Below are 21,764 nucleotides of genomic sequence, written 5' to 3' on the forward strand. Positions count from 1 at the left end.
CGAAGCCGCTGCGTACCTACCACTCTTGTACATTGAGTATTGTCACTAGATGTGGGCCTTCAAGGCATGTGATCCTGGCCCATTCCTTACAGATGAGGAAACTGAGGCCTAGAGGGGAGACTCTAGCAGAGCTCACTTGGCAAGTAGAGCGAGAACTGGAGGCTGGGTCTTCCTGCCCCTTCCTCCGTCCATCTACCATTCCAGTCCCGCAGCCTCTCCCACCTTACGAAGTGCATCAAGCATTGCCCCTGGTTTTAGTTGTTAACATTTGACCGTTGGTTTTGTGTGTTCTTGGGGTTTATTTTTCCCCTCACTCCCCCAGGTCATTTCAAGATGAATTCGGTGTCTAAGATAGGCCCCCGGTGGGAAAATAAAGATGGAAAGTATCCTGTAGTTAGGTTCCTTTACTGTTTATATTTCCAAATGACGCGCATGGGACCCACCACTATCTGAGGCTGTGCTGCAGAGACTTCCTCTTTTTTCCTTACCAATCATTTCTGACTTTCCTAGAATTGCCATGGAAACCTATATCCGGCAGAGGCAGCTAATCATGTCACCCCTGATAACATCCCATGTGATTGGGGAGAATGAACCACTCACTTCAGTCTTGAATAAAGTGATAGCAGCCAAGGAAGTGAATCACAAAGGACAAGGTACACAGCCCTATGTACTGAGCTGGGAGGGGACGCTGGCAGGGGTGCAGGGGTGGCGCTCAGAGTGAGTCCTTGGACTCTGGCCCTTTCACTATCTTTCTCTGATATAAAACAGACCCTGCTGGGGACTGCCCACCTCAGTTTCCGTCTAAAGGCAGTTAAGGCTTAAGAGAGTTGGATCACAGCTGTATTTTGTAAATTCTATAGAACAGATTCTCATCCCATGAGTCTTTCCTCACTTTTGTCTGACCTGTGATCCCCGTGTTGTTTCCACAGGTCAAGGCACAAAGAAAAAAGTTTTTTTTTAATTTTTTAAATTAATTTTTATTGGAGTATAGTTGCTTCACAACTTTGTGTTAGTTTCTGCTGTACAGCAAAGTGAATCAGTTATACGTATACATAGATCCCCTCTTTTTTTGGATTTCCTTCCCATTTAGGTCACCACAGAGCATTGAGTACAGTCCCTTGCGCTACAGTAGGTTCTCATTAGTTAAGAAAAAGAGTTTTGAGGATAATTATGTTCCACTCTCTGAATATGTTTCTCCCAATACGTTTCCTAAAATTGAGAGGAAGGAGACCAAAGTAATGCAGATGAATATGTATTAATATAAACGAATGGGCTACCTAGCACAACATTTTTAGTTGTTTTTAGTACCTCCATATATCATTTTGTTGACATAGTTTTAACTCAGAGGAGTTCTGCTTATTGAAACTGCATTTTTAACTCAAATAATAAGGGAAAATAGTTTAAAATCTAAAATTCAGATGGTGATGATTTGGGGATAATTTTGAAGACTGAGTCAATTTTTTTTTTACCACCCTGTAATTGTCTTCTGAAGTGGAAGCAATTAGGAAACATTTTCAGCATATTTAATTTTCCATGTGTTCATAGTTATCCTGAGTAGTAAATACATGTGAGAAATCATAGAATCTGAAAATAAATAACTAAATGTATTTCTGTTGTTTTGGAACTCCTAACCTAAGGATATAATTTGTTAGAGTGGAAAACCCTTACACTAAATAGATTGCTGTGTATGTACAATTTTTTTAACAAAACTGAAAAAAGAATACCATTTCTTCTCCTCCTTCTTAGCAATATACTTTTCAAATGTTTTCATGCTCTTCATAAATATTTTTTGTGGCAGTGTAATATTCCATTGCTTGGGATTTTTTTTTTTTTTTTTTGAGCATGGAATCCCTAGGTAAACACTTAAATGCTTTCTATTTTGCTGCCTTTATAAATTTAAATAACTGCTGACTTTTTTTTTTTTTTTTTTTTTGCGGTACATGGGCCTCTCACTGCTGTGGCCTCTCCTGTTGCAGAGCACAGGCTCCGGACGCACAGGCTCAGCGGCCATGGCTCACGGGCCCAGCCGCCCCGCGGCATGTGGGATCTTCCCGGACCAGGGCACAAACCCGCGCCCCCTGCATTGGCAGGCGGACTCTCAACCACTGCGCCACCAGGGAAGCCCTGCTGTCACTATATTTATACGTGAATCTTTTTCCATATTTAGGACTGCCTCCCCAAGAAAATTCCCGGAAGTAGGATTTCTGGGCCAAATGATAGGAATGAGCTTAAACCCGGAGATGTACATATTGCCAGAATACTTCCCATAGGTTTCTTCCTGTGGGCACTAATTACCATATGCCCACTTTGCAAACTGATGTTTAAAAATCTTTACCTGTTTGAAAGGTGAAAAGTAGACCACCGTAGCATTTTTTAAAACTATGTGACAGTGAACTATCTGGCCTTCATATGTATTGATATTTAGGAGTTTTCTAAAGTTTTCCTTCCTTTCTAAAGTTTTTGTGAACTCTTTGTGTAATGAAGATAACAGTTTGTCTTACTTAGGACACATACTTTTCAATTTCTGGTTTGCCAAATATTTATAAACTTTTTGTACTTCTTTGTGAATTGTATATTCATGTTCTGTTTATTTGTGAGGATCTGAATGTTCTTCTTCTAATGAGTATGAATTCCTAATTTCTTATAAGTATTTCACCATGCCTTTTATAGGCATATGTAGTATGTGGTTTATGAAGTATACCTTTTACTTTTTATGAATATCAAAATTTCCGTTTGTATAGATAATTCTTATGCTTTTGTGATTTCTTCATTTGTTTCTCTACTTAGAAAAATGGTTCGTACTCAGAGATTTGATAGTGATACACTTATTTTTTCCTTTAATTTCCTGTCTTTTTTCTGTTGACTTTTCTTTTATATTAGGAATTTATTTTAGTGAAAATGTGTCGTGAGAGGTTAGATTGATTCTAAGTAGCTAGAAAATTATCCCAGCACGTTTATAGAATTGTTCCATTTTTCATGATTTGTTCTGTCTCTTTTGCTATGTGTTTAATTGCTGTATATAATAGTACTTGATTTCATTGTTTCCATTGATTTATATATCTTTTCTACTACTACTATCCCTCATTACTATAACTTTACAGTATTTTGATATCTGAGAGGGATTATCTTTGTTTTTTTTTTCCCCAAAGTAAACATCCATTCACATTTCTGTCAAATTCTCAAAGAAATCTTACTGTGATTTTGTTGGGAGTATCATTAAAATTCTACGTTAACTAGGGGAGAACTTACATCTTTATAATAATGTGTTTTTGTATCAATACCACACATATATTTTTCTCATCGTTTGTGTGTGTTTATTATATGGATCATAACAAAGAGTTAAAGGTTTATCTTTTCTTCCTTTATAGGACTTTGGGTGTCCTTGAAGCTCCTGCCGGGGGACCTCACACAGGTTCAGAAAAACTTCTCACACTTGGTGGATAGATCCACAGCAATCGCCCGGAAAATGGGCTTTCCTGAAATAATCCTTCCAGGTAAACACTTTGCTTGGTTCACCTGTTCTGCATCCTCTAGGACTTTGTTCCATGCAGCCATCACTTCTAATGGGACTCTTGAGGCAACATGGATCCATAAGATTTCATTATTTGCATTCAGTGATGTCGAGACAGTGGGAGATAGAGACGGGGTTGCAGTGCCTTAGAAAACTCCCCAGTGTGCAAGCCCAAGAGAACGCTTTTAAATGTACTCAGAAATTTCTCTTTGCTTTCTCTTCCTTTATGTTCTGCACAAGCCCCTCTGAAATACTTCCTAGACTATCCATTAAGTAGCGCTAAATAGCACAGGTTCTCTGTCCCGAGAATAATTTGCTTCTTCTGCACGTACCTCTTCTCATGATGACATCACCAGCACCGTGAGCTCCTTGCCCGGAAATTCCAGCGAGGTGCCCACTCAGCTCAGACTCAACTGGACCTTCTGCTCCAGTGTCTTAAGCTCCAACTATGTTCTCAGCTCTCCCCATACTTGTGGTGACAAGAATGTAAACGTTCTGCAGTTTCCTACTTTAGTTTCATCTTTTTTTGGCACCACGTGTTGGTAATCTGCATATGTGTTCTTGTGAATTCACTGATTTAACCCATTTACTTTCTTTTTTTTTTAAATAAATTTATTTTATTTATTTATTTTTGGCTGCGTTGGGTCTTCGTTGCTGCGCACGGGCTTTCTCTAGTTGCTGCCAGCGGGGGCTACTGTTCGTTGCGGTGTGCGGGCTTCTCATTGCGGTGGCTACACTTGCTGCAGAGCATGGGCTCTACAGCGCAGGCTCAGTAGTTGTGGCGCACAGGCTTAGTTGCTCCACAGCATGTGGGATCTTCCAGGACCGGGGATCGAACCCGTGTCCCTTGCATTGGCAGGCGGATTCCTAACCACTGCGCTACCAGGGAAGCCCCCATTTACTTTCTTGATTGTTATAGTGGTAAAAGGAAATCATCCCCTCGAGGAACCTTATACATGTGTATTATATAAAATATATGTGTTATAACTATTAAAATATAAGTATGTTGTATATTTGATAGATAGGAAGAAAGAATATATGACTAAACAATCTTTGGCATGTTAGGAACATTCTCGAAAACCAAGCTGTTTATCTACTGCATAAAAATTCAGGTTCTTTTAAACTAATACAAGATCTTGTTCCTCCTTTGGGAAATTAAGGAGCAGTAATAATTTGATGCCTCACACATTTCTGTACATGGTGGGTATTAAAAGTATATTTGTGGAATGAATGAATGAAAGAGTTCTAAAATTCAGATTATCATTTTCTTAAAAAAAGTAGTTTTTCATCTGCTTATTTCATCCCTTCCAGGGCCATTTCACCCTAATACATATTCATCAACACTCTAGGAAAATGTTTTGTCTTCTTGTTGTTTATAAATTAAGTATTGATACTCTTCCTATAACTGAAGGCAGTTTTATTGCTACAGCAAGACCGAAATCTGAAAAACTAAAATAGAGAAGTTTATCTTTTGGACAAAGGGCATTTATCTTGGAAATCTGGCTTGGAAAGATTCTTTCTATTCAATAGTATTGGTTCATAAACTTCCAGGACTATAACAGACTTTAAACATCATCTCGGATGATGGTTCCCAAATATGCTAGTCTTTGGTTCAGCCACTCAGGATTACCTGGAAAATATGAAGATACCGATTCCCAGATTTTTCCAGACTCTGATGCAGTTTGTATGACCAGGGCTCTGCGGGGGATTCTGGTAATTGGCCAGGTTTGAGGAATATAAGATCTGGGCTAACATCCCTCAGCTGGGCTCCTCTCATCATCATTTAAGCAGGCTGCAGATTCATCTTAAACGCCTCCCTCTCCTGCACTTTCTCCTACAGCTAAATTCTTGGAAGAGATTATATACTCTCTGTTTCCTCACCTGCCAGTCTCCCTCTATCCTGTCTGGGATGGCTGTCACTAGTCACCAAAGATTTACAGTGTCACCAAGTCCACTGGATATTTTTAGCGTAATGGTCGCCTCGGGCCATTATGTGCCCAGGTTGACCACTCCCTCCGTGAAATGTTCCCCCTCGCTGTCTGTGATCCCACACACTCCTCTGTTTCTCCATCCCCCTGAGGCCTCTCCCAGGAATCCTTTGCCACCTGAGCATCTTCGACCTCACCTTTAAATGTTGGAGTTCCTCAGTCTTTGGTCCTTATGCCCTGTCTTAGTTTGCTTGAGCTACCCTAACAAAATACTACGGGCCGTGTGGCTTAAACGACAGAAGTTTGTTTTCTCACAGTTCCGGACGCCAGAAGTCCAAGATCAGTGTATCTGTAGGGTTGTTTCTTCTGTATCCTCTCTCCTTGGTTTGCAGGTGGCCCCCTTCTCACTGTGTCCTCACACCGTCACCCCTCAGTCTGTGTGTGTCTGTGTCCCAATCTTTTCTTATAAGGACACGAATCATATTGGATTAGGACCCGCCATATGACCTCATTTTACCTTATTCACCTCTTTAGCATATGAATTTGGGGGGAGGGGCGCAACTCAATCTGTAACAGGACCCCTTTCCTTCTCCCCTCTGTTCCCTCCTTGGTGATCTCATCCACTCATTTTGCTTCTGTGTGTTAGTTACCTCCAAATCCAAATCTCTAGGCTCAAGACCCTTCCTTTAAACTCCACAACCATCCATCCAACTGCCTCCTGCCTCAGGACTTGAGTGGGTCCTCTTCCCATTGGATCACTCTTCTCCTTGTTTATTTCTTACTCAAAATCCGCATTTGGAACTTGTCATCCTGGGCATCTAGACCTGACTCTTCCGTTGTGTTTTATCTAAGAGAACAGCCCCTCATCCATCCAGCTGCACAAACACGAAGCCTGAAGATCACCCTTGACACTCCTTTCCTTTACATCTCACACAAAATTAATGGAGGAGACCTGCCAGTTTTCCCTTTCAAAGGCCGCTCAATGCCACCCCGTTCTCTCCATCCTGTTACCGCTACCCAACTTGTAGCTGCCGTCATCAATTCCCTGGACAAGTGCCCGTGCTTCCTAATGGGTTTTCCTGTTTCTGCTCTTTCTACCTCATTCTCCACACTGTAGCATGAATGATCTTTTATAAATGCCTATCTGATTTCGTCCCACTCCCTCCTTGCTGAAAACATGACTTCTGTTTATATTTAGGATGAAGGTACAAATTCTCCACTTGGCCTGGAGGCCTCAGGGAGACTTGTCTTATGTCTGTCTCTAGCCTCATCTCACCACAGCTTTCCCCTCACTTGAAGACTTCCATCATGTATCTACTACCTCCGGGCCTTTGCACATGCTATTCTCTCTCCCTCTTCCTCCCACGCCTCCAATATCAGCTCAAAGGAGAGATTCCCACACCTTCCAAACAAGGTTGGGACTTAGTGTGATGCTTTCACCGAGCCTGGCCTTTCCCTTCTTTTGTAATGATGCATTTCATCAGGTGATTGTCTGAGAATGCTTCGCTTGCCCACCAGACTTACAGCTGCATGAGAGCAAGGCTGGTTCATGGCTTCCTGTCGTTTCCCAAACACCTAGCACAGTGCTTGGTACAGAGTAGGTGCTCAGTCCATTTTTTAAGTGAGTAAATCAATATTATTTCATTTTATTGTACCATAATTTATTCAACTGTTTCTGTGGTTGGAAATTGAGGACGATTCCAAGTTTTCACATTTACAAACAATATCACAGTGAATATCCCTATGGATCAATCATTGCTCATGTTTTTTTATTGCAATATAGTTAATGTACAATCTTAGGTAAGTTTCATGTGTACAACAGTGATTCACAATTTTTACAGGTTATATTCCATTTATAGTTAATATAAAATATTGGCTATAGTCCCTGTGCTGTACAGTATATCCTTGTAGCTTATTTTATACATAGTTGTTTGTACCTCTTCCTCCCCTACCCCTGTCTTGCCCCTCCCCTCTTCCCTCTGCCCACTGGTAACCACTAGCTTTTCTCTATATCTGTGAGGCTGTGTCTTTTTTGTTATATTCACTAGTTTATTTCAATTTTTAGATTCTACATACAAGTGATATACAGTATTTGTCTCTCTCTGTCTGGCTTATTTCACCAATACCCTCCGAGTCCATCCATGTCGGTGCAAATGGCAAAATTTTATTCTGTTTTTTCTGGCTGAGTAGTATTCCATTGTGTGTGTGTGTGTGTGTGTGTGTGTGTGTATGTGTGTGTGTGTATACACACCACATCTTCTTTATCCATTCATCTGCTGATAGACACTAAACTGTACTCCAAAGACACTGTGGTATATATAGAGAGGTAGCATGAGGTAAGCTACAGGGAACAATACGCATAGAAACTTCTGCTGTATGAATAGTTTATTACCAAGTCAGAACATTTTATATTTTACTTATAATTTGCATCTTATTACATCCTGACATTTAAAAATGGCTCCACAGAGCACCACTCACAGTCTGGGTTGTCGTGTTGCAGGAGATGTTCGGAATGATATTTACGTTACCCTGATCCATGGGGAGTTTGACAAAGGGAAAAAGAAGACACCGAAGAACGTGGAGGTGACCATGTCTGTGTATGATGAGGAGGGCGGGCTCTTGGAGGTACGTGGTGTCCCCAGCAGTCCTGCTGCCATCACATGCTCCTTTACAACCACAGGACTTGGGGCATGATGTTAATTGTTCTCCACTGTAGAGTACATTTGGTGTTTCACAAGGAAAAAGTAGGAAGTCTGTTCAATTTGTGATTCGCAGTCACCAATTGTAGTAATAAATTCATGTAGACTCTTATTTTCATGATTTCTCCTGTGCTGAGAAAGACCTTAAGCCACCAGGGATTTCAGGTGTACACTTCCGATGCAGAGATTCTGTATCATTTTCAAGTTATTTAGCCACTTTCAAGACTGATAAGGTCCTCTGGTGCTGGCATGGAGTGGCATTCCTGCCCTGGTCATGTGGAGGGCACACGCCCTCCCCCTGGGTAAGCTAAGCCAGCGGAGATGTGCCTGTTAGAGCTGTTACACCAGAAAGGCTCTTGGTTCGAGGTCAACTACCACGCTCTTTAGTTTTAGGAATCAGGAAACTGCAGCCCTGAAAGGATAAGCTGTTTTCTCGGGGAAGCACAGGACTTAGTGGTGGCACTGGGAACAGACAGAGGTGTCCTGCCTTCCGGTCCACTGTTCCTCCAACAGAAGTGACTCTTCATTCTGACATCAAGGAGAAGGAGAGGCAGGGGGAGTCTTTCATCGTCCCAGCTGACATCTGGCTCCTCTTGTATGAGCCATAGTTACCTGCTTCGGAATGCACTCCATTCACTGAGTCCCTCATGGTGGGGGCACCGCTGAGTACACAACCCCTGCACTTTCCCACAGATACGATCATCTTCCAAGGAATCAGTTGACTAAGTTGTCTTCTGCATAGAGGGATAAGCAGAATGCTGTGGGCCATGGTACGGGAGTGATTTCTTTGTGCTGTAGAGAGAGTCCTTTTGCCCCAGGAGTTCAAGTACACATCTTCATGGCTCTGCTAACTAGCCTGGAAGTGCCCCCATGGAGGCCTGATGCTACTGAACTAAGTGGTTCATTTCTAGGAAGAGACACAACCCTAAGTTCTAGTGAACATGCCACACCTACACCAGGTCCTTAAAGCAGAGTATAGACAGGACCTCACACAGCAGTGTGTCTGCACACATGCTGGAGCTCCCGGTCACCCTCTCTAGGCCTCTTCCCTGAGATAGGAAAGAAGAAAGAAAGAAAGGACAGTGTATGGCTGGGATGGAAGAGAGAAGAAAAGTTCCAGCAAAGAGGAAGGTTAAGCTTGTGCTGGGTGCCTTAGCTACTTCCCATTGAGACACTTGGACCCTCAAAGGGCTAGAAACTCGTTCTTTTTTTAAATTCTTTTTTTTATTGAAGTGTAGTTGATTTACAATGTTGTGTTAGTTTCAGGTGTACAACAAGGTGGTTCCGTTATCCATCCATCTATCTATCTATATTATTTTTCAGATTCTTCTCCCATATAACTCATTAAAAAATATTGAGTAGAGTTCCCTGTGCTGTACAGTAGGTCCTTGTTGTGTATCTATTTTATATACAGTAGTGTGTATATGTCAATGCCAACTTCCTAATTATCCCTCCCCACTACCTTTCCCCTTTGGTAACCATAAGTTTGTTTTCTATGTCTGTGAGTCTGTTTCTGTTTTGTAAATAGGAATGTTTTGTTCATTTGTGTCATTTTCTTTAAGATTCCACATACAAATGATATCATATGATATTTGTCTTTCTCTGTCTGACTTACTTCACTTAGTATGGTAATCTCTAGGTCCATCCATGTTGCTACAAATGGCATTATTTCATTCTTTTTTTTATAGCTGAGTAGTGTTCCATTGTACATATATCTATATACACCATATTTTCTTGGAAACTCATTCTCACTCTACTGTTCACCCCCAGATGTAATCAGCTTATGTATGCCAGTTTAAGGCACGTGCTGGCCATGTGGAATACCCTTAGTGTTCTAGATATTACTGCCCCCTCCTAATTTTTTCTTTCCATCCGAAGAAAGCAATTCATCCTGGTGCTGGATACGAAGGCATTTCCGAGTACAAATCAGTGGTCTATTACCAGGTCAAGCAGCCCTGTTGGTATGAGACTGTCAAGGTGAGAATGTGTCATTAGTAACCCCTATCATATATGAAACCTCGTTTAGATTCCTTTCTTCTTTTACCCACAAATCGCTCCTCCTTTATCCTGAAGTTTTAGATAGGTTGCCTGTGGTGTGCAATCAGAAATGAATTGATCATCGTAGCTCTGCAGAAGCTCGTTTCTCTTTCGTAAACTTCAGAAATCTTAAGTAACATTCTCGTTCGTAAACGTGTTGAAATTGGAAGAGAGAAACTTGATGTTGTAACGATGTAAGAGGCTGCCAAGATGGTCCAGAACCAAATGGAAATTTTCACACTCTGCAAGCAGTTTCCTAACATTTCTTTCCTTCTTGGCCTCTAACCAAGTTAGCTGGGCTTCTTTTCAATTTAAATATGTGTCTTACAGATCCCAAAGTGCTCTTGAGATCAGTCCACTCGTGTGAGCCTCACAGTAGCTCTGCGACAAACGGTCCGAGTTGCAGTAGCCCATTTTCTGATGACATAACTGACGCTCAGAGAAGTGAAGTGACCAAGTTCCTCTAGCTGCTCGTGTCAGAGCCTAAGCTGGATTCCACTTCTTCTGAGCCCCAGACTCCATCAACTCTTTCCTTTTTTGTTGTTCTGGTTTTTTACTGAAGTATAGTTGATTTACAATGTTGTGTTAATTTCTACTGTATAGCAAAGTGATTCAGTTATACATATCTATACATTTTTTTATATTCTTTTCCATTATGGTTGACTTCAGGATATTGAATAGAGTTCCCTGTATATACAGTATACAGTAGGACCTTGTTCTTTATCCACATCGGCTTTTTCTGATTGTCAAAGTTTTATGAGCTCTCCATAGAAAACTAAAAAAAACAAACAAAAAAAAGTTGTACTAATATCTTAATTCAGAAGTAACCATTTTCCACAATTTTATATACTTCATAGGTTTTGGATCATGCCATTCATACAAATTTATATTGTGCCTTTTCAAACTCTCTTGAGGCATTAAAAAGCCTTCAGAAGTATATTTTTAGATACTTGCATAATATTCCATTATATAATCATGCCATAATTTATTTAACTACTTGCTACAAATTCTCTGCTCTGTACATTGCTCCATGCCTCTTTCCCCTGTCTCTTCTGTATATGTAAGCAGCAAAAAAAAAAAAAAAAAAAAGCTTCCTTGTCCCCAGTATTTTATCTTTTCCTTCTATTACAGGCCCTAACTATTAACATATCCATGTACACCTTGCAGTCTTGCACACAGACCTGAAAGTACTGGTCTTTTCCCCCTGAAGTATCTCCTGCTTCACACTTGAGAAAGCACTAGAAATTTGTAATATCTCCATTTTCAGAATCTATGATAAACAGCAAAGATGATCTTCTCTTGAGATTCTTTTGGTTTTGAAAAATAGCTAAATCTCCTTTGAATGAAACCCTACACCAAATCTAACTCTATAGGAATTACTCCTGTGATCAGATACTAAAATGTGCCTCATTTTATAAAATGAACTATGAGTGCAGGGGACTGTATTGATATTCCTTTTTATCGTGCAGGTATCCATTGCTATAGAAGAAGTTGCTCGCTGCCATATAAGATTTACCTTCCGACACCGGTCATCTCAGGAATGTGAGTATTAGGAGGTCTACGACATATTTCAATCAAAACAGTGTTTACTCTTGCTTGACGGTGCTTTTGTGGGTCTGTAGAATGAGATACTTGGCATCTTTATTCCAAGATCCAGTGAAGCTAAGGAAATCTTAAAATGAATTTTTCTAGGCTTCCAAGATCTGTGTTTATCGTTGTGTATCAGAATTTCCCTGAAATGTGCTCTATGAATAGTAAGGTTCTACAATGCTAATAGATGCTGTCTGACAAAAAGTGTTTCCCAGTTGAATAGGGATAGAAAGTACTTGTATATTATGTCTCCCTCTTAGACATCCACCGTGTATGTTGCCACATTGCTGAGAAATCCTGAAGCAAGAAAACTGTTCAATCTGTTGTTTCCCCAATTTTTTTTTTCATGAAAGAACTGTTTCAAGTCTTAGATCACAGTTTATGAGTTGACTTTCCTAAGGTGTGAACAGAGGAGAATATTGATTATTTTCAGATTGATCATAACATTTCTGGAAGTGTTGTTCTCATTCAGCACTGCATAAAAATGCAGTCCTTCCTCCCAAACTGAATTTTCTGAATGCCATCTACCTACCAGACTGCAGGCCAGGCCCTGGGTAGATAACAGCAAATAGGACACAGTCACTGCTCTGCAAAGTCTCTGTGGTCTAGTTAGGAAGAGGAGCAAGAAAACAGGTGATGAAGTTCAGATCAACATGATACGTGTTACAGCAGCAAACATCAGGGAGTAAGCACAGCACCTAACCCTGCCTGGGGATTTCTGCATAAGGTTTCCTACATCCTAGCTGAGACTTGAAGGTGAGCAGAAGTTAGCCCAGTGAAGGGTGCTGGTGGAGAAATGTGTTTGAAAAGCAAAGTGAGCTCGGTAGGGCTAATGTGGGAGCCATCATGATATTAGATGGAACCATCTGAAATTGCCATTTTTGTAGGTCAGTATCAGATAGTCAAGTATCAGCAAATAGTCAATTATCAGCAATTTCGTACAGTTCTCCGTCATACTAAGCTAGCATTGATCAAGCTCTTAGTTTGTACCAGACACTTTGTGAAACTCTTATACACCATCTTGTTTAGTATCTACAGGAATCAATAAGACCCATACACATTTTAATCCACATTTATATGTAAAGAAACTGAGGCACAGAGATGTTAGGTATGTGCCCAAGGTCACAGGGCTAGTAAGTTTCTGGATTGACATGTCAGTGGTCTGATTCCAGACAGGCTAGAGCCAGATCATGAAAGATGAAGGTTCTTTTGAAGTCTGTTATGGAGGAGCCATTAAAGCATGCTATATGGGTGGTGTTGGTGATCGTGATTTCGTATATATTTATAACAGCTTTAGTCACGGTACCCCCAAATTGGCCGTCAATAGGAGAACAGATGAACAAACTGTAGTATAATCCTATGCTCAGCCAATCTGGGTAACATGAGGCACAGCAGACCTTAGAGGTGTGCCTGTGGTGAGAACAGGCCATGAGTCACCCCAGCAGTAGACATTTAAGCAGGGGACATGGTGAGCTCAGAGGCCAACCGCTGAAGACCAGGAGAGAGGCCCTTTGCTTTCTCAGGAGGCCGGACCCTCCTCCCCCAAATGCCACAGGACACACATATCCACTTCTCCTGGCACCAGGGCTACTATCTTGGAAAGAAGAGAGGAACAGAAATCTTAGATGGCATCATAAACCTTGGAAGATAATCAACAAAATACTTAATGAGTCTGTCTTAGAACAGCAGTAGTGAGATAGGTCATGGGAAGGTTTTGGAGCAGGGCAGTTGACTTGATTAGATTAGATTTTTTTTTTTTGCGGTACGCGGACCTCTCACTGCCGTGGCCTCTCCCATTGCGGAGCACAGGCTCCGGACGCGCAGGCCCAGCGGCCATGGCTCACGGGCCCAGCCGCTCCGCGGCATGTGGGATCCTCCCGGACCAGGGCAGGAACCCGCGTCCCCTGCATCGCAGGCGGACTCTCAACCACTGCGCCACCAGGGAAGCCCTAGATTTGATTTTGGAGATCCCCAAAGGGTGGAGAAGAGCTGGAGACAGATGTGTTATGAAGATCTTGTGGGAATACAGGGAAGAGGTGAGGGTGGCCTGGCCTCAGGTGGGAACAGCAGGGATGGAGAGAAAAGGCACAGCCTCCAGAGGCGCTCAGGACGCGGAGTTGGCATGGGGGTGGGGTCAGTGTCAACACCCACAGTTCTGATTTGGATGACCGAGTCGATACTGATGTCATTCATTCACAAATATCGGAGAAGGAGCATACTTGGGGGCACCAGAAGATTTCCGTTAGTGAACTATTTCCTTCAAGGAGTCTGTGACGTGGACAGTACATATGGCTTTTTGGGGCTTGCTCAACTGTATTGTTTATAGCAGGATTTTTTTTTTTTTTTTTGCGGTACGTGGGCCTCTCACTGCTGTGGCCTCTCCCGTTGTGGAGCACAGGCTCTGGATGTGCAGGCTCAGCGGCCATGGCTCACGGGCCCAGCCGCTCTGCGGCATGTGGGATCTTCCCAAACCGGGGCACGAACCCGCATCCCCTGCATCGGCAGGCAGACTCTCAACCACTGCGCCACCAGGGAAGCCCAATGATAGCACGATTGAACACCAAACCCCAGAGCAAAATGTGCCATCAGCTCTCATAGCCATCACCCCCTGGTATCTTTCTGCCCTGTTCAGACATGTATTCCTGTCTTTTCAGCCAGAGATAAATCAGAGCGAGCCTTCGGGGTGGCCTTCGTGAAGCTGATGAACCCGGACGGCACCACTCTGCAGGACGGGCGGCATGATCTGGTGCTTTATAAGGTAATGCTAAAGAAAGAGGCTCAGAAAGTGGCTAAGGACATATTTACTCCCTCTGACATTGGTTCTGAAAGCTCCTTTCAGACTTAGGTGTATAACTATCAGAAACTTCTCTTGGGCTGTACGCGTTTGCCCCTTCAAGTCTAGAACCCCAGAGGACCATGGTCACACCAGCTGCATGGTCTCCCATCCCTTTAGTCTTTTAAGTGATGGTCCCTCCCTCTCGTGCAAATGGCGTCTGTGGAGGTTGAACAGTCGAGGGCTGTTCTTCTGCTCTTTGCGTCAGCCTATGTGGAGCATCGATAGTTGCACTGTTGGGCTGGGTTAGAGTGTGGTGGACGTGGTAGGATGTGGTTTTCGTATCAGCATGAGCCAGGCACCGTTTCTCCGTTCTGTGGCCTCCCTTCCTCTCCTATCAGTTGTGTCCTTCTTCTCCCCTCTAACTGCTGCAGAGCTATCGCTTCCACTGAGATTTTAGAGCAGAAAGCAGATGTTGGGAAGATCTCCTTTGTCCAACAATATCCAGGAGGCTTTTCACACGGTTGGTAGCTTTTTTGAGATGAATCCACTTGATGTGTATTTCCCTTAGCAGCCCCTGAGCTCAAAAATAGGGTTGGAAGCCATGGCAAGCTGTTTCTTCTCAGAGGACCCAGTGAAGTATCATTGTGACCATTTACCTGTTCAAGAAAATGAAATCCAACCTTATTCTTTATGTATGTACGTAGAGCAGAGACTAGAGTGTTGACTTCTAGTTCATAACTTATTCTGTCTTCATTCAATGTTGAAATTATTTCTGGACTCAAACTCTGGGACAGTATCACAGTATCTCGGAGTTGGAAGGGATCTACTTTGATAAAACTTCCTTTCTCGGGTTGGAAGTACACTGTGCTCATGGTAGATACTATTTTATTTGCACATCAGAGATTTTGTCCACCACCTGGTGTCCCTAACGTGCTTCCTTTGCAGGGTGACAACAAGAAAATGGAAGATGCTAAATTCTACCTGACCCTGCCTGGAACCAAAGTGGAGATGGAAGAAAAGGAGCTCCAAGCATCCAAAACCCCGGCCAACTTTACGCCAAACAAGGATAACACAAAAGATAGCTTTCAGATTGCCACCCTTATCTGCTCCACAAAGCTCACTCAGAACGGTAGGTGTGCTGACCTCGGTGACACCAGAATGAGTTTTCTATTTGGTCCTCCTAGGCTTCTTTGTTAGCCTCAGGGGACTGGACGCTGTGGGGCTGTGTGTCTTCTGAGGTAGGGTCCTGGGCTATCTGGATTCTGCTCTCTGCTCTTCACATGATGTTCTGGGTAGTACTGATTAGATAGCTAAAGCTCTTCCTGTGGCTTCTTTGTCTATCTTTCCACTAGAATGAAAAGCATTTTGGTGGTTTTTAAATATGGTAAAATCTATAAACGTATTCATTAACAGAGGCTGTGAATTGCGAAAGTCTTATGTTTCCTTCCTTCAAGGCAGCAAAGAACTCTAATACTGTGCTCTGTATCATGTATAGAACAAGAACTGTTGGTAGTAAGGGGAGGATACTGGCAGAGGAGCATCAGTCTCCTGTCCAAGCAGGTATGGCAAAGAGCAGGGAGGGTTTCCTGTTAGCATTCCATCTGTCCCCCATATAGAGTCCTCTTTCTCGATTTTTTTCCCCAAGCAGTCAGATTTTCCATAACATCAGCTGAAGAGTTCAAATGCGGCTTCATTTTGTCCCCTCATGAAATCTGATAGCAATTTTCACTTCTCTTGTGTATATCATGACAGTTGATAGCCAATAACAGCTTCTTATTCATTTAACCTGTGTAATTTGTAAGGAGTCCTGCTGAATATAGCTGCTTTGGGGACTTGCTTTAGAAATTCTTTGTCCCCTGTGCTATGTGGAGGATTAGTCTCTTTGACCTCTGAGAAGATTTGGGGGCTCTGCCTTAGGGAAGTGATAAGGTAGACAAAACAGCTGAGATCTAAGGTACACTCAAGGATCAGATAGCTTGTGGTTGATCTTTAGAACGGGTTAGTATTGTTTATTTTTATTTTTATTTTTTTGCGGTACGTGGGCCTCTCACCGTTGTGGCCTCTCCCGTTGCGGAGCACAGGCTCTGGACACGCAGGCTCAGCGACCATGGCTCACGGGCCCAGCCGCTCCGTGGCATGTGGGATCTTACTGGACCAGGGCACAAACCCGTGTCCCCTGCATCGGCAGGCGGACTCCCAACTACTGCACCACCAGAGAAGCCCAGTATCGTTTATTTTGATGAATCTTGGCTGCGTAGAGAATATGGATAGTATTTCAACTTGGACAGTTGATTAGACTCAACAGTGTGAGGGTCAGAGCTGTTACATATGGGAAAGTAAAAGCAGGCACCAAAAATTAAGCTAGAGAAAAGGCAGAACTCTGGAGACATGAAAAGATCCGTGGTTACAAAGGGCTCGGGGAGAGAGGGAGGGATGAATAGCCAGAGCCTGGGGGATTTTTAGGGCAGTAAAACTGTATACTGAATGATACCCTAACGGGTACATGGATGCACGTCATTATACATTTGTCAAAAGCCACAGAATATACTGCACAGAGCGACCCCTAACTGAAACGAGGGACTTCAGTTAATAATCTTTATCAGTGTTGCCTCATCATTTGTAACAAAGGTACCACAGTAATGCAGGATGTTAATAATAGGGGAAACCCTGGAGCCTTGAAGGGGTATACGGTAACTCTCTGTTCTTCGGGCTTAGTTTTTCTGTGAACCTAAAACTGCTCAGAAAAATAATAAAGTCTATTAATTAGTAAAAAAAAAAAAAAAAAAGAAAGAAAAAACAAACACTAAAAGTTAAGCCAGAAGGCATTCTGAGCTTTATGGAAGCCACAAGAAAACTATATCAGTGATATAACCCTTGTTAGGGAAAAAGTAAACATAAATAAACTGCTGATACGAGGTTAAGTAGTATGTTTATGGGAAATGATTTACAAGGTGTATCAAAGATCTTAAACGGGGCTTCCCTGGTGGTGCAGTGGTTGAGAGTCCTCCTGCCGATGCAGGGGACAGGGGTTCGTGCCCTGGTCCGGGAAGATCCCACATGCCGCGGAGCAGCTGGGCCCGTGAGCCATGGCCGCTGAGCCTGTGCATCCGGAGCCTGTGCTCCCCAGCGGGAGAGGCCACAACAGTGAGAGGCCCGCATACCGCAAAAAAAAAAAAAAAAGATCTTAAACGTATTCAGACCCTTTGACCCAGTACTGTGACCCCTAGAAATTGAACCTAAATAGACAATGGGAGATGTGCACAAAGATTTATATATGAGGATGTTTCCCTATGATTCATCATAGGGGAACAGTGCAAAGAGTCCAAATGTCCAATAGTTGGGGTCAGGTTAAAGTATATAATGTTATTAAATGATAAAATATGTACAGCTGTGAAATATATTTCAAAACAGTTAAAGACATGGGAAAATGTTAACACTATGTAGAGTATAATCCCGGTTTTGTTTAAATTTATGAGGATAATTTGGAACCTTTTGCCTGGGTTCAGATCCCAGCTCTGCCCCTTACTAGCTGGTTCACCTTGGGCAAGTCACTTGATCTGTCTGTGACTTGGTTTCCTCAGTTTTAAAATGGGAGTAATGATAGTATTTATTTCAAAGAATGAAGTAAATTAAAATAAGTAGAAGCAAAGCAACAATGTGTAGCCCATTGTAAACACTACATGAGTATTAACTGTTGTCATCATCATCATTATTATATGTACACAGAAAAAGGCTAAAAATAATTACTCAAAGTTTGGATGATAGTTCTTATTTTCTTTATTCTTTCTGGTATTTTCCAAATTTTTAACTATGAAATGTCAAAGTGTTAATTTTTTTTTTTTTAGCTCTGATGGTAGATGAGAGAAAGCATCAATGTACTTTTGGGGCTCTAAAGGGATATTCGAAAGAGACAGCATTTACCAAACATCTAGTAGATTATCCGTCCTAGAGACTAGGTTTGAAGAAAACAAGTAATAAAAGTTTGTAAAATTAACTTATTAGAGATAATGGTTAGAGATAACCATATTGTTACATTGTTTATTATCTCCCAGGCAAAACTTTAGGAAGCTTATTGACAGGTAGCAGTACTCAACTTGATGCGCTGATACCAACATCACTCATCTTCTAAACGTTCCAAACCTGTGCTGTCCCGCGCCTTATGTAGCTTGCGAAATTTAAGTTAATTAAAGTCAAGTGAAGGTATGACTGCAGTTCCTTGGTTGCATTCGCCCCATTTCAAGTGCTCAGTGGTTTTCTGTGTCTGGTGACTTTCCTACTGGACAGCACAGGTTGCAACATTCCCATCATCACAGAAACTTCCATCGGGTAGAACTGTCCTCTTCCATTTGTTGTCATCCCGTTCCTAGTGTTTAGATCTCAGAAACACTCAACATACTTTAAAAAAAAAAGTCTCCAAGAATATCCTGTCCCAAAAAAGACTTAAAGAGGAAAACTCATCTAAACCAGAGCGGGGTGACCTGCTGTCAACCTGGATGGGGGTAGGAAGAGGGGACGGATTTGGGGAAGATGAGGTGACATCGTGAGCATCAGAGAAAATGGCGCATTCCCAGTGACAGATAATAAGTGTGTTTGCTTTCTTCTAATTTGATGGGAGTGATAATGAACCAATTCAATGTCTTCTGAGAAAGAAGAAGCTGAGGAACATGAATAAATCATCAACTCTATGAGGGCATTTGTTGATCAAGAGGAGGGTAGCTGTTCTCCTTTCACTCGGAGGCCATGACCAAAGGCGTTTCTCCTTAGCCTTTGGAGGGCTTTTCAGACTCCAAAGTTAAAAGCCACTGGACTTTGTTACAAACAAAGCCTGTAGGCACCTTCATTATTTTATGAATTATTTCAAAATTAGAACAGACTGATGTATATGGGGTCATTCTGTTGCTGGGCCCATATGAAGGGTGAGGATAGAGGAGAGGGAGAGAGGAGTCGAGTCTCTGCAGGTGTGGACCTGTGCCAGATTCACAGACATCTCATTTTACCCACCGACAGCCTAGCACGGGAAGACACCAATGTTTTTGTTATTAACCTCACTTTACTGATCAGAGCGCCGAGCTGAGGTGCTGAAATATTTTGCCGAAACTCTTAAGTGCTGGACTTGGGTCCGAAAACAGATATTTGTAACTCTAAAACTTAGGGTTTTTCTTTGTCATTCTTTTCTTTTTTAAACGTTATGGTCCCTAACCGTTTCCCAAAGATAATCACTACCCTAAATTTGGGGATTATCATTCAGAGTAGTGTGAATTCTTATATACTTTTTTTTTTTTTTGGCCTCGAGGCATGTGGGATCTTAGTTCCCCAGCCAAGGATCAAACCTGTGCCCCCTGCAGTGGAAGCGCAGAGTCCTAACCACTGGACCACCAGGGAAGTCCCAATTCTTACACACTTCTGATGGTGATGTAAATTGGGACAACTTTGGATAATGTTTAGATAGTATCTAATATGGTTAGAGGTGGGCATTCTTGATAATCCAGAAATGTAGTCTAGTTTTATACCTCAGAAAATGCTGCTGATACCGGATAGGCATATGAGAATGTTTGCAGCAGAATTGTTTGTGACAGCTCAAAACCACAACCCAACTGGTTGTTTATCGACAGTAGAATGGATAAATTCTGGTACATCCATACGATGGGATAGATACTCTACAGCAGTCAAATGAAATTAACCAGAGCTATTCATCAACCTGTATGAATCCCAGAAACACGGTGAGTCTAGGGCTGTTTCTGTAACACCGTGTCACCACATTTCTTGCCCTAAGACCTTATGATTCACCAGATGCCAAATCTATTCCTAATATTAGCAGTGATGGGGCATGCAAATATCTCTAGGGAGTAAACCTCTAGACTGATTAGTGGGTTCCTTGCAGATTCTTAAATCTGCTGCGTGACTCTTCAGCATGATGAAGTATCCAAATCCTTTTCCTTAGGCAGCCACGCGTGGAGTGAGGTAACAAGTGGAACGGTACGGTTGACTAGCACGTGGCAAAAATAGGAGATGGGAAGATGGAGGTGGACAGTGCCCAGTGGATAGGCCTAGCACAGTGCCTATTATTAAGTACTTACTTAAGGAATGAAGAAAGTGAAGAATTGTCTTGAGTACACTACCAGATTCCTTGGGACTCCTGGTTCTGTTTCCATCCATCTATTCAATCTTTTTTTTTTTTTTGCGGTACACGGGCCTCTCACTGTTGCGGCCTCTCCCGTTGCGGAGCACAGGCTCCGGACGTGCAGGCTCAGCGGCCATGGCTCACGGGCCCAGCCGCTCCACGGCATGTGGGATCTTCCCAGACTGGGGCACGAACCCGTGTCCCCTGCATCGGCAGGCGGACTCTCAACCACTGCGCCACCAGGGAAGCCCCATCTATTCAATCTTTGATCCAGCATGTATTGAATACCTACTAGGTGGCTAGTGCTATGATGCAGTATAAGAAGGAATGCAATAAGGTTCCTTCCCTGAAATGTTTCAATGTATGGGAAGAGCCAAAGAGATACCAAGTGTGTTGTTAATTATTTGCCCTAATGTGTATGTATGTGGACAAGGAGTGCAGATAGCAGAGAACCATTGGGTATGTCTTCCCAGAGGGAATAATGTTTGAGATGGCTCTTGAAGTAGAAGTAGCAGCTGACTGAATACATAGTATTGTAAGTATTTCTGGGCATTTCAGACAAAGGGAAGACATATGCAAAGACAGGGAGCGATTTCAGAGCATGCCGTAGCTTGGGGAGTATTGAGTTGATCTGTCTGACTGCGATGGGCTGGCAAGAGGGTCATAGGAGGGGCCTTACTGCCTTCTGTGACTGGCATTGGGACTTAATTCTGTTGACAGTGGCAAGTCTCTAGGCTTTGGAGGCTTCCCAGGGACTAAACAGTCTGCAAGCCAGTAAAACAAATACACTGAAGCAAATTGACTGTTCTAATGAACAGAATACATTTTCAGCCACTTATAAATATATATTTATACAAATCCATTGATTAAAAAGTACATATTGCTACTTTTACTAGATAATGCTCTGTAAATAGTAAAATGATGCACTAAACAAAATGATAAAGTAGTAACAGTCCAGCTGCCTGCTTTGTTTCCCTGTTATTTCACTTTTACTATCTAGACATTCATTAAAGCTGAAAGGGACTTAAAGATCCCAAATTCTGCATTTTTTATTTTTATTTATTTTTTTTTTGCGATACGCGGGCCTCACTGCTGTGGCCTC

At 42.3% G+C, this 21,764-nt stretch overlaps 1 protein-coding gene across 1 annotated transcript in view; it reads left to right on the forward strand.

Annotated features, from left to right (window-relative positions):
* Positions 1-21,764, forward strand: part of DOCK5 (dedicator of cytokinesis 5) — a 215,655-nt gene that overhangs the window by 116,378 nt on the left and 77,513 nt on the right. Inside the window, exons 12-18 of the mRNA XM_082624873.1 lie at positions 511-653; positions 3,369-3,494; positions 7,940-8,064; positions 10,017-10,115; positions 11,645-11,717; positions 14,420-14,523; positions 15,487-15,670. Coding sequence (XP_082480999.1) covers positions 511-653; positions 3,369-3,494; positions 7,940-8,064; positions 10,017-10,115; positions 11,645-11,717; positions 14,420-14,523; positions 15,487-15,670 — 854 coding nt within the window. The remainder of the gene's footprint in view (positions 1-510; positions 654-3,368; positions 3,495-7,939; positions 8,065-10,016; positions 10,116-11,644; positions 11,718-14,419; positions 14,524-15,486; positions 15,671-21,764) is intronic.

This window comes from Mesoplodon mirus (genome assembly GCF_964341445.2).
Source record: "Mesoplodon mirus genome assembly, chromosome: 1".
NCBI classification, from domain to species: Eukaryota; Metazoa; Chordata; class Mammalia; order Artiodactyla; family Ziphiidae; genus Mesoplodon; species Mesoplodon mirus.